The 10,292-nt window shown below is 38.0% G+C and overlaps 1 protein-coding gene across 1 annotated transcript in view; it reads left to right on the plus strand.

Annotated features, from left to right (window-relative positions):
- The window catches only part of ctnna1 (catenin (cadherin-associated protein), alpha 1), a 105,304-nt gene extending 96,725 nt beyond the window's left edge, over positions 1–8,579 (plus strand). Inside the window, exons 17-18 of the mRNA XM_073067734.1 lie at positions 3,202–3,336; positions 7,341–8,579. Coding sequence (XP_072923835.1) covers positions 3,202–3,336; positions 7,341–7,625 — 420 coding nt within the window. The 3' untranslated portion in view covers positions 7,626–8,579. The remainder of the gene's footprint in view (positions 1–3,201; positions 3,337–7,340) is intronic.
- The last annotated feature ends 1,713 nt before the right edge of the window (positions 8,580–10,292 follow it).

The following is a 10,292-nucleotide window of genomic DNA, read 5'->3' on the forward strand; positions in this document are numbered from 1 at the left end:
AAACCTGATGCAGTCTGCAAGAGCACTGTGACTTGGGAGAAGGTTTGTTTTCCAGCAGGACAATGACCCCAAGCATAAAGCCAAAGCTACACAGGAATGGCTTAGAAACAACAAAGTGAATGTCCTGGAGTGGCCAAATCAGAGTCCAGACCTCAATCCAGTTGAGAATTTGTGGCTGGACTTGAGAAGGGCTGTTCACTCACGATCCCCATGTAATCTGACAGAGCTTGAGGAGTTTTATAGGGAAGAATGGGGAAAAAAGTACAGTGTCCAGATGTACAAAGCTGATAAGAGACCTATCTGCATAGACTCAAGGCTGTAATTGCTACCAAAGGTGCATCTACTAAATACTGACTTGAAGGGGGTGAATACTTAATGCAATCAATTATTTTGTGTTTTATATTTGTAATTAATTTAGATCACTTTGTAGCAATCTATTTTCACTTTGACACTAAAGTATCATAAAAGCCAAATTAAATCCACTGTGATTCATTGTTGTAAAACAATAAAACATGAAAGCTTCAGAGTTGAGGTGAATACTTTTTATAAGTAGGGTGCCTAAGACTTTTGCACAGTACTGTATTTGCTGATGTGCAATGGAGATTGAGTTTGTAAATGTGGCGGGAGCAACGGATGTTGGGAATGGCAAGGGTGGAGCACCATAGGTGGGGGCAGGACAGGTGGCAGAGAAGGAGTGCTGGGGATGGGGGAGGGGGTTATAGACACGCTCTGCCCTGAGACACCAGACACGGTCATTTGATTCCTAATAAGTGGTTTATTGATCATTATATCTCTCTGGTGCTTCCTGCTCCTCCCCCCCCCTTCTTTCTCCAACCATGATTTTTCTCTCCCTGTCCCCTTCCCACTCTCAGTTCACAATGGAGATCTGTATCAGAATCAGGTTTATCATCCCTCATATATGTTGTATTTTTTGAGGCAGCAGTATAGTGCAATATATACATTTCTACAGTACTATGCAAAAGTCTTAGGCACCCTAGCTATACATATATGCCTAAGACTTCTGCACAGTACTGCACAAACTGGTTAAAATTTAAAACCAGCAATACCAATAGCCTATGTTATCCATATTAAAGTTGTGAAGAAAGCATTGAATGCAGATTGAAATGTGGGGGATTCATTCACAGATTTAAAATATTTCTCAGGTAGATAATTTCTTGTTCCAAAACAAAGTATCAAAGGCCCTGGACAAAGGTACTAAAATCTCTGGTAATATTTTTGACCCCTTTATCACAGTTTTCTTCCATGTACTTAGCTTTTTGTTCATAGAGAAGCCAGGCATCACTGTAGCATAAGTAAATGGTAAAATATTGTGTTTAACCTATTAACTCATGCAGAGAAACACTTAAGTCAGTTTCAGAAGATGTAAATGACAAACCATTGCAGCATTGGTGCCTCCCATCCAAAAGTTGCTTTGAATGTCAAGCATGAAGACAGAAGTGGAAGACTACTTTCAGACTGGTTACTAATGAAGGGATTTGTCTCCTAAGAGACAATCAAGAACCAGGGTCTTTACTATTTAAGGTTTAAACTGAAATATGATTGGACAGGGATGTTCTGATCTGCCAATTATTTGTCTGTGAAGACTGGCCAGCAGCATGAGTATTTCTAACCTTTTTACCTTCTTAGCACTGAATCCTTTTCCAGAATGCTGGAGGCTAATTAATGCACACAGGCTCCTTTCGTATTAATTTCAGATAAATGTCTGCAATTTTTGTTGGATTTCTTTTACAAATTCTGAGTTTAATTTGATTTTGCTGACAGGATAATGTAGATAAGTCAAAGCAAATCGTACAGGTCATTTCTATTTTCATGTTATCTATGTTAGTTGAACTTAGTTCTGCAGGCCATGATTATTGGTATAGATCCAGCAGGTTCTGCTCTTTAACTGAACTTGTCAGCCCACCTCTGCACCATTTTTCAAATTATATCCCTAAATTTGCTTGATATCTGATATTTAGAAATTATTTCCTTGACTAAACCTCTGCAGCGTTCGTATGATGAGTTCTAAAGGTTCACTAGCTACTGGATGGAAAAAAAAATTATTACCTCTGTCCTTCCTGGCCAGTTCTGTTTTGTGTCGGAGTCCTAATTCTATCTATTCCAGACAACAGAAACATTAACTGTGTTGAAAGAAACCTCCTTTTAAGCTCCTTAAGAAGTGCATACATTTCAATGAAATTGCCTTATTTTTCTGTACTCTAGAGGAGTAAAGGCATAGTCTGTTTCCTTGAACAACAAATCTGTCATCTAAAAATCAGTGTGGTACTTTGTAGCAGTCCCGCTATTGCATTTTTTCCCCATGGGCGGCAAGAGCATGCCTGTATACTGTTCCAAATGGAGCATTACCAAAGCTCTATTTATTTAAAACAGACAGACAGACTTTATTGATCCCGAGGGAAATTGGGTTTCGTTACAGCCGCACCGACCAAGAATAGTGTAGAAATATAGTAATATAAAACCATAAATAATTAAATAATAATAAGTTAATCATGCCAAGTGGACATAAGTCCAGGACCAGCCTATTGGCTCAGAGTGTCTGACACTACGAGGGAGGAGTTGTAAAGTTTGATGGCCACAGGCAGGAATGACTTCCTATGATGCTCGGTGTTACATCTCGGTGGAATGAGTCTCTGGCTGAATGTACTCCTGTGCCTAACCAGTACTTTATGGAGTGGATGGGAGACATTGTCCAAGATGGCATGCAACTTGGACAGCATTCTCTTTTCAGACACCACCGTCGGAGAGTCCAGTTCCAGCCCCACAACATCACTGGCCTTACGAATGAGTTTGTTGATTCTGTTGGTGTCTGCTACCCTCAGTCTGCTGCCCCAGCACACAACAGCAAACACGATAGCACTGGCTACCACAGCCTCGTAGAACATCCTCAGCATCGTCCGGCAGATGTTAAAGGACCTCAGTCTCCTCAGGAATTGGAGACAGCTCTGACCCTTCTTGTAGACAGCCTCAGTGTTCTTTGACCAGTCCAGTTTTTTGTCCATTCGTATCCCCAGGTATTTGTAATCCTCCACCAAAAGGTGCAAGACATCACTATTTTACTCAAATCTTGCAGTATAGAATAAGTTAAGCCATGAGTTTGAAAAAAAAACTGATGTTTTTTCACTTGGAATTTGAAACATTTATAGGAATTGTGAATTTTTTAACTGGAGTTTTCTTTTGTAGTGCCCAGATTCCAGCTGCAAGCAAGATTTATTGGCTTATCTGCAGCGCATTGCTTTGTATTGCCATCAGTTGAATATCTGCAGCAAAGTAAAGGCAGAAGTTCAAAACCTGGGTGGAGAACTCATTGTGTCTGGAGTAAGTATTCTGTAATTAATGAAAATACAGCCGGCTATTGTGAGATGTAACAGATATTGGCTTTCTATGCCATCTTTCTGGGCCAACATTTGCATGGTGGTATGTTGTGCCTGATTTGCACCACACAAAATGTGGGTCTGGCTGGTTGGGGTAATGTTGACCAAGAGAGAATTACTTTAAATTTTCTACTCTTGTTTTATTTTTGGGGAATGGGAGTCTAATTATTTGGTATTTCAGTGCAAAGCAATAGCCTATGTGCAGTCCTGCGTGGTGGACCCCATGGCTTCATGCCTGGAGGATGTTGACTATAACTTGCTTGTTACTTTAGCTTCCAGAGCACTTCTGGATGCTGAGTTTTCCAGAGGTACACTAAGTTGGTTGTATTTGTGGTCATTCATTTGCAAGGGTTGGGAAAATGTCCCATCCCTATTGAAACTAGCTTGCAAATCTGAGGCACAATCAGTTCTTGGCCTCTTTCAACTAGGTTCTGTTGGTGTATCAGATGAAGTCCCAAAGAGCTTCCCATAGAATTTCTATGTTGTCTACTTAGATTTAAAATTAACCTGTCCAATCTGCCTAAGTTTTTGCCAATCTTCAAATGCATTGTTGTAGACTAAAAACATTAATCAAGTACTAGAGTAATGAGTTAATGACAAGCAGAATATTTTTAACATTAGTATCATCAATTTGTTAGTCGAATCAACTATATGAATTAGCAAGTTAAATATCTGTTTTTGAAAATAAATTACAATGTTTTAAATTGATTAGTCTTCTCCCTAACTTACACAGCATAGAATGTAGAACATTACAGCTCAGAGCCCTCTATTTTTCGATCATCCACGTTTCTAAGAGTTACTTAAATGTCCCTCATGTATCTGCTGTACTACCACCCATGGCACAGTGTTCCATGCTCTCACCACTCTGTTTAAAAAAAAATCTTATCTCTAACATTCTCCCTAGACTTTCTTCCAATCATCTTAAAATTATGCCCCCTCACATTCATCATTTCTGCCCTGGGAAAAAGTCTCTGGTTATCCACTTGATGGTGTACCTCTTGTCATCTTGCACACTTCCCCGTTCCTTCATACAGCTAAGAGTCTTGCCATTAATCCTGTATTCTGCATTGAAATTCGACCTTCCAACGTGAATCATTTCCTCCCTTTCCAGGTTGAACTCTATCTGCTACTTCTCTGCCTAGCTCTATATCTTGTTACTATTCTGTTTAGCCTGTGACAACCTCCTTTTCTCCAAAAAGAAAAGCCCTGGCTCACTCAACCTGTCTTCACAAGACATGCCCTCTAGTCCGAACAGCATCCTGGTAAATTTCCTCTGTACCCTCTCTACAGCTTTCACGTCCCTCCTATAATGAAGTGACCAAAACTGAATATAATATTCCAAGTGTGCAAACCAGGGTTTTATAAATCTGCAACATTACCTCGTGATTCTTCAACTGAATCCCCAACTAATGAAGGCCAACACCTTGCACCTTCTTAACAACCCTATCTACTTGCGCAGCAACTTTGAGAGATCTATGGACGTGGACCCCAAGAACCCTCTATTCCTCCACACTGCTGAACACCTGGCAGAATACTGTTTATCGAATACCACCTTCTGTCTTCTCTGGGCAAACTAATTATGAATTCACACAGCCAAGTTTCCCTGGATCCCATGTGTCCTGGCTGAATGAGCCTACCATGGGGAACTATATCAAATGGCTTACTAGAATGCATATATACCAAATCCACTGTTCTACCTTCACCAATGTGCTTTATTCAGGTATATACGGTATAATCTAACCTCACAAAGCACATCAGACTATGCTTTTCCGAATGCTCATAAATCCTATCTGTAAAAGACTTCAATAACTTGCTCACGACTAACCTAAGACTTGCTGGTCTATAATTCCCCTGGTTATCTCTACTCCCTTTTTTAAAACGAGATAACATTTGTCAGACTCCAGTCATCTAGTACTACTGTGGCCGGTGAGGACAGAAAGATCATCGGCAAAGGCAGAACAGTCTCTTCCCACAGTAATCTGGCGCATATCCTGTCCGACATTGGGAACTATCCTAATGTTTTTCAAAAATTCCAGCACATCTTCTTTCTTAACGTCAACATTTACTAGCATTTCAGCCTTCTTTATATTGTTCTCGCAAATGTCAAGGTCCCTGTTACGGATGAATACTGAAGGAAAGTTTTCATAAAGGACCTCCCCTACCTTTTCCGACTCCAGTCAACTTTGTCCTCTTTTATACCTGATTGTTTTACCCTCACCTTAGTCATTCACCTGTTCTTCATATATGTGTAGAATGCCTTGGGGATTTCTTTGATTGTACTCTCCAAGGATTTCTCGTGCCCCCTGGTATTTTTCCTAAATCCAATCCTCAGCTCCTTCCTGCTTACCTTGTAACTCTTTATAACCCTGTCTGACCCTTACTTCCTAAACCTTAATTAAGCTTTTTTCTTTCTCTCGACTAGATGTTCCACATCCTCTGTGCTTCCTTCACCGTACCATCCTTTCCCTACCTCAATGCAACAAAACAACCTAAACAGCCTCCAGTTTTCCATTTTGCATTTCCTGAGTACATCTATCCCCATTTCTGCTCCTAAGTTTCTACCTAGTAGTATCATAATTTCATCTCAATTAAATAATTGCCCATACTGTCTGCTCTATCTCCCTCCAAAGCTATGGTAATGGTCAATAAGTTGTGGTCACTCTCCAAAGTTCTCACTCACTGAGAAATCTTGACACCTGACCAGGTTCATTGCCTAGCCTCAGATCCAGTATGACCTCTCCTTTGATTGACCCGCCTACATACATACTGCATCAGGAGTTCTTCCTGGACACAGTTAAATAACAGCAGATTGTGCCACTGAGTTAAATCCTTAATGCTATTTACTGAATATAACATTAAGTTTTTCTGCACAGCTTTCTCCTGACCGGTTAAAGCAACAACTTTAGCTTTACAATGTACTGTACATATTAATTTTAGTACTTGACCAAGTAAATCTTGCTAGGGAGAGAAAGATCCTATATATTATATAACTGAAAACTCTGGTAAGACCAAAGAAATTCTAGGCACATGTCTTCACTTTTATTGGATAAAGTGAGAAAGATGAAATTGTACAAATGCATTTCATTCAAGAGCAATCCTATGTTTAGATTGTTTATTTTAGAGTGCAATTTGCTCTTTTAATAGAGGTCTACTTTTTCTTGCTATATGATTTTATTTTTATAGTTTTAGCTATTTGCTAAAGAATTGAAGCATTAACCAATGTTATTGTAACAGAATATGATTTGAGTTGAAGAATTTCCATATGGGATGTTTAAACATGATTCATTACTATATTGACATAAGAGATAGATTATCTGCTGGTCCTTAGACCTCCTGCTGTGCATAGCCATTCAGAAAAAAATAACATTTGGAAAGCTGTCAGTCTCAGAACAAATCATTTGTAGTTGACTAATATGACAATACTTGCTGCAGAAGCTCACTTGGAAAGATCAGCCATTTTCTATGATATTGTACAGCTATCAAAAGCAATGAGGCTGTATTTCAAGCCAATAATTTCAGGAGAGGAATGGAAAAACTTGGAGGTAACTTGGTGTGTAATTGGCAATTTTAGACGAGCCATGAAAGTGTGTTAACACTATGGTTTGGCAATGGACATTGTGCATTGTAATTTAAGGCAAAATCGTGCATTAAATCAATTCATTCACCGAAATTTCGATATCTTAATTATATACAGTATTGCCAACAAAAGGAGTACAAGTTTTGGTGCACAATTTAACACTATAATATAAAGATTGAAAAATTAAGGTTTCTTACATCTTATACATTTGCATGATACCTCACAGATGGTATTGACAAAATTACATGTATAGTTTTAGCAGCATGTGCTGTTAGTAAACAGAGTTACTACATATAATCTTGAGTTTGTTAAAATTGCCACTTAATTGTAGTGTATATTTTTCAGACATTTATCTTGTGTCTCATTTACAGGTGGATAGTGCAATGTCTTTGATCCAAGCTGCAAAGAACTTGATGAATGCTGTGGTACAAACAGTTAAAGCTTCCTATGTGGCATCCACTAAATACCAGAAGTCTCTTGGCATGGCATCACTGAACATGCCTGCTGTTTCGTGGAAGATGAGGGCTCCTGAGAAGAAACCCTTGGTTAAGAGGGAGAAAAATGATGATATTCACAAAGTTAAAAGATCATCTCAGAAAAAGCATGTCTCACCAGTACAGGCTCTCAGTGAGTTCAAGGCTATGGATAGCATTTAGAATTTAAAAAAAACATTCCTATAATATATCACTGAAAAAAGTGCAGTCGTATGGTTTCAGGAACTCTCTGTAATTTGCTTTAACTTTTTATTAAAAGAAAGCTAGTCATTTAATATACATAAATGTGAATCATAGCAAGTTACTCATTCTTTCTTAAAGTTAAAAAAATTAGGCTCCATTCCATAACTGGGAGGGAAGTTGAAAAGATCTACAGATTAGGTCAAATTTGAGCTTTGTCTGACTCTCTGTAACAACCTGGTAATACTTTAATATAATTAAGAAACTAACTTTTTAAGAGTTTTGCCGTTTGAATACTGAGTTTTAAAGCCCACAAGTTCTTAAAATCAAGAGAGATGGCAATAAACTTTTAAAATCCTTTTCAATGATCAATCACACTTGTACAGTAATGAAAGACTTTAAAGCATTGCATTTATGTAGAGGTTTTGAATGATTTAATTGCTTTAGTTGGTTTGTGGGGTGGTTTGTAATTTTGAATTTAAGGGTTTTCTACTAGTTTTCTTTCCCTTCCTGCTACACCTCTTCTCTTCCCCCCCCCCCCCCCCCACCCCACCTCCCTCCAGATTCTCCCCACCTTCTCCTGCAGTCAAACCAAAAGGGAATTTCTATCTTTTTTTTCGTTACCCTTTTCAAAAAAGGGGCAAGTTCTTTACACATTCTTAAGCATTAATATGATCTTTGGTTGTGGTCGATAGAACAATAGAGCTTTAATAGCCAAAATATTATTGTGCTACGCAATCTTATATATATCAAGGTAAAAAGTAATGGTATGATAATCATTGGAAGACAATCCTAAATTAGTAACTAGAGTTGTAATGTACCATACCTAAGGACATTTTTAAAATAAATCTTTTTCATGATTTAAATGCTTTTTGAACTATAAATTTACCTCTGTACTGGCTATAATTCTCAAATAAAGTTACTGTTTTGACAAACCTTTTAGCTTCTGGCATTCTGAAATTACAGCAATCCATCTGCAATTAACTGAAATATATCATGGTTTCTGTTTTACATACGTGCATAACAAGCTAAGAATATCTACTCCAGCTTTGGATGAAAAGTTTCAAGTTACAGTTATAGATTTGGCTACATTTGGGCAGTAGTTGTTCTGGTAATGGAAGTTATTTTCATTAAAGTGCATTTTTAATATAATTAGAAAAAGGTGCATTGCCAACTGTATTTCATAACTTGAATGATATAGATATGGGCATTGTGGGCATGGGAAAGTGATTTTGGTTTAAGTATTGTAGTTCTGTAGGTTGTAAATTAATTAGCTCAAAAGCATGGATACTTAAAATGTTTTCTTGGAGTAGTAATATCTTTACTCTCTTTTAGATGCAATGGCGTTTCATTGATTATTAGGCATTCTATATCAAAGTTGTCACCCTTGGCATATGAAGATCACATGACATGCGATGCAGCCTTTAGGTATCGCGTCTGTTTACCTTGATGTTATGTCATTTTACCAATGTTCAGTTTACTGTGACAAATCAAAGTGGTCGAAGTCACTCAGTCAACATCTTTGAATGTACAATAGTGAAGGGCAGAAGAATTCTGATGAAGAACCTTTCCTCTGAAAAGGTGACTTTCTTTCCACAAATGTTGCCTGATGAGTTTTTGCAGATTTTTAAAAAAAGTTTCACATTTAAAGACTTTAGTTTTTTTTGTGGGGACATTTCCTTCTATCCATTGCATGCAGCTTTGAAATGTTCCTGAGAGGCAGGAAAACAGATATGTTAAGGAGGAAAATCTGGAAGTTAGCTCTGTAATCATAAGATATCAAACAAATCTAGTATTGTTACTGGTGGATACCACAACCTGTAAATCCCCACCTACTTTCTAAGGTGCTGAGGATTTTGATGCACACAAGGAAGCTGCCCATTACCCTTTTGAAAGTTTGCATCAAGTCTGCACTCACTGTATGAGCCAGGAACTTTTTTGCAGTGATAAATGCATTTAGAAATTTGTATTAGTGTCTTGATTGATTCCCTAACCCACTCAAATTGCCACAGTAATGTGAATGTAATTTAATATTTTGACAGCCTCAATTAAATCTCTTGCCCCGCCCTCCTTCCCTCCCCCACATGTAAAGAACCCAGCTTGAAACTTTCATCATTGCTGAATGAATTTAAACTAGGTGTCAATCTAGATGACTTCCTTTGGGCATTTTCTAGTATCTCTATCTCAACTGCCATAATGAGAGGACCAAAATTGGATTCAATATCCCAGAGGCAACCTGACCAATGACTTGCACAGAGAATAGTATTTCTTGTTCATTTAACTATCTTAGCAGGGTATCTTATCACTTTGATTTTTATAATGGCCTCAGGTGATTAATGCACTTTCAGAGGTTTGTTCACGCTAACTGCTAAGTGGCTCTTTCATGCAAAAGTTTTAAGTGCATAAGGCTGTGGTTGTGTTTGCCTATACAGAAAGTGCACAATACTCAAATATATTTCTGATATTCTTCCCTTCACTTAATTTATATATTCAATCTACTCAAGATCCCTGCCTGCAGACTTCATTTATTCTTGAAGTTTCCACCACCAATTACCGTAAGGGTTCATCAAGACTTGCCTGATTTCCACAGAACTGCAGTTACTAATTTATTTTGGGCCGCAAAAATACCAGCTACGGATTAAAATATAT

The sequence above is a fragment of the Hemitrygon akajei genome, chromosome 15 (genome assembly GCF_048418815.1).
Source record: "Hemitrygon akajei chromosome 15, sHemAka1.3, whole genome shotgun sequence".
Taxonomy (NCBI): domain Eukaryota; kingdom Metazoa; phylum Chordata; class Chondrichthyes; order Myliobatiformes; family Dasyatidae; genus Hemitrygon; species Hemitrygon akajei.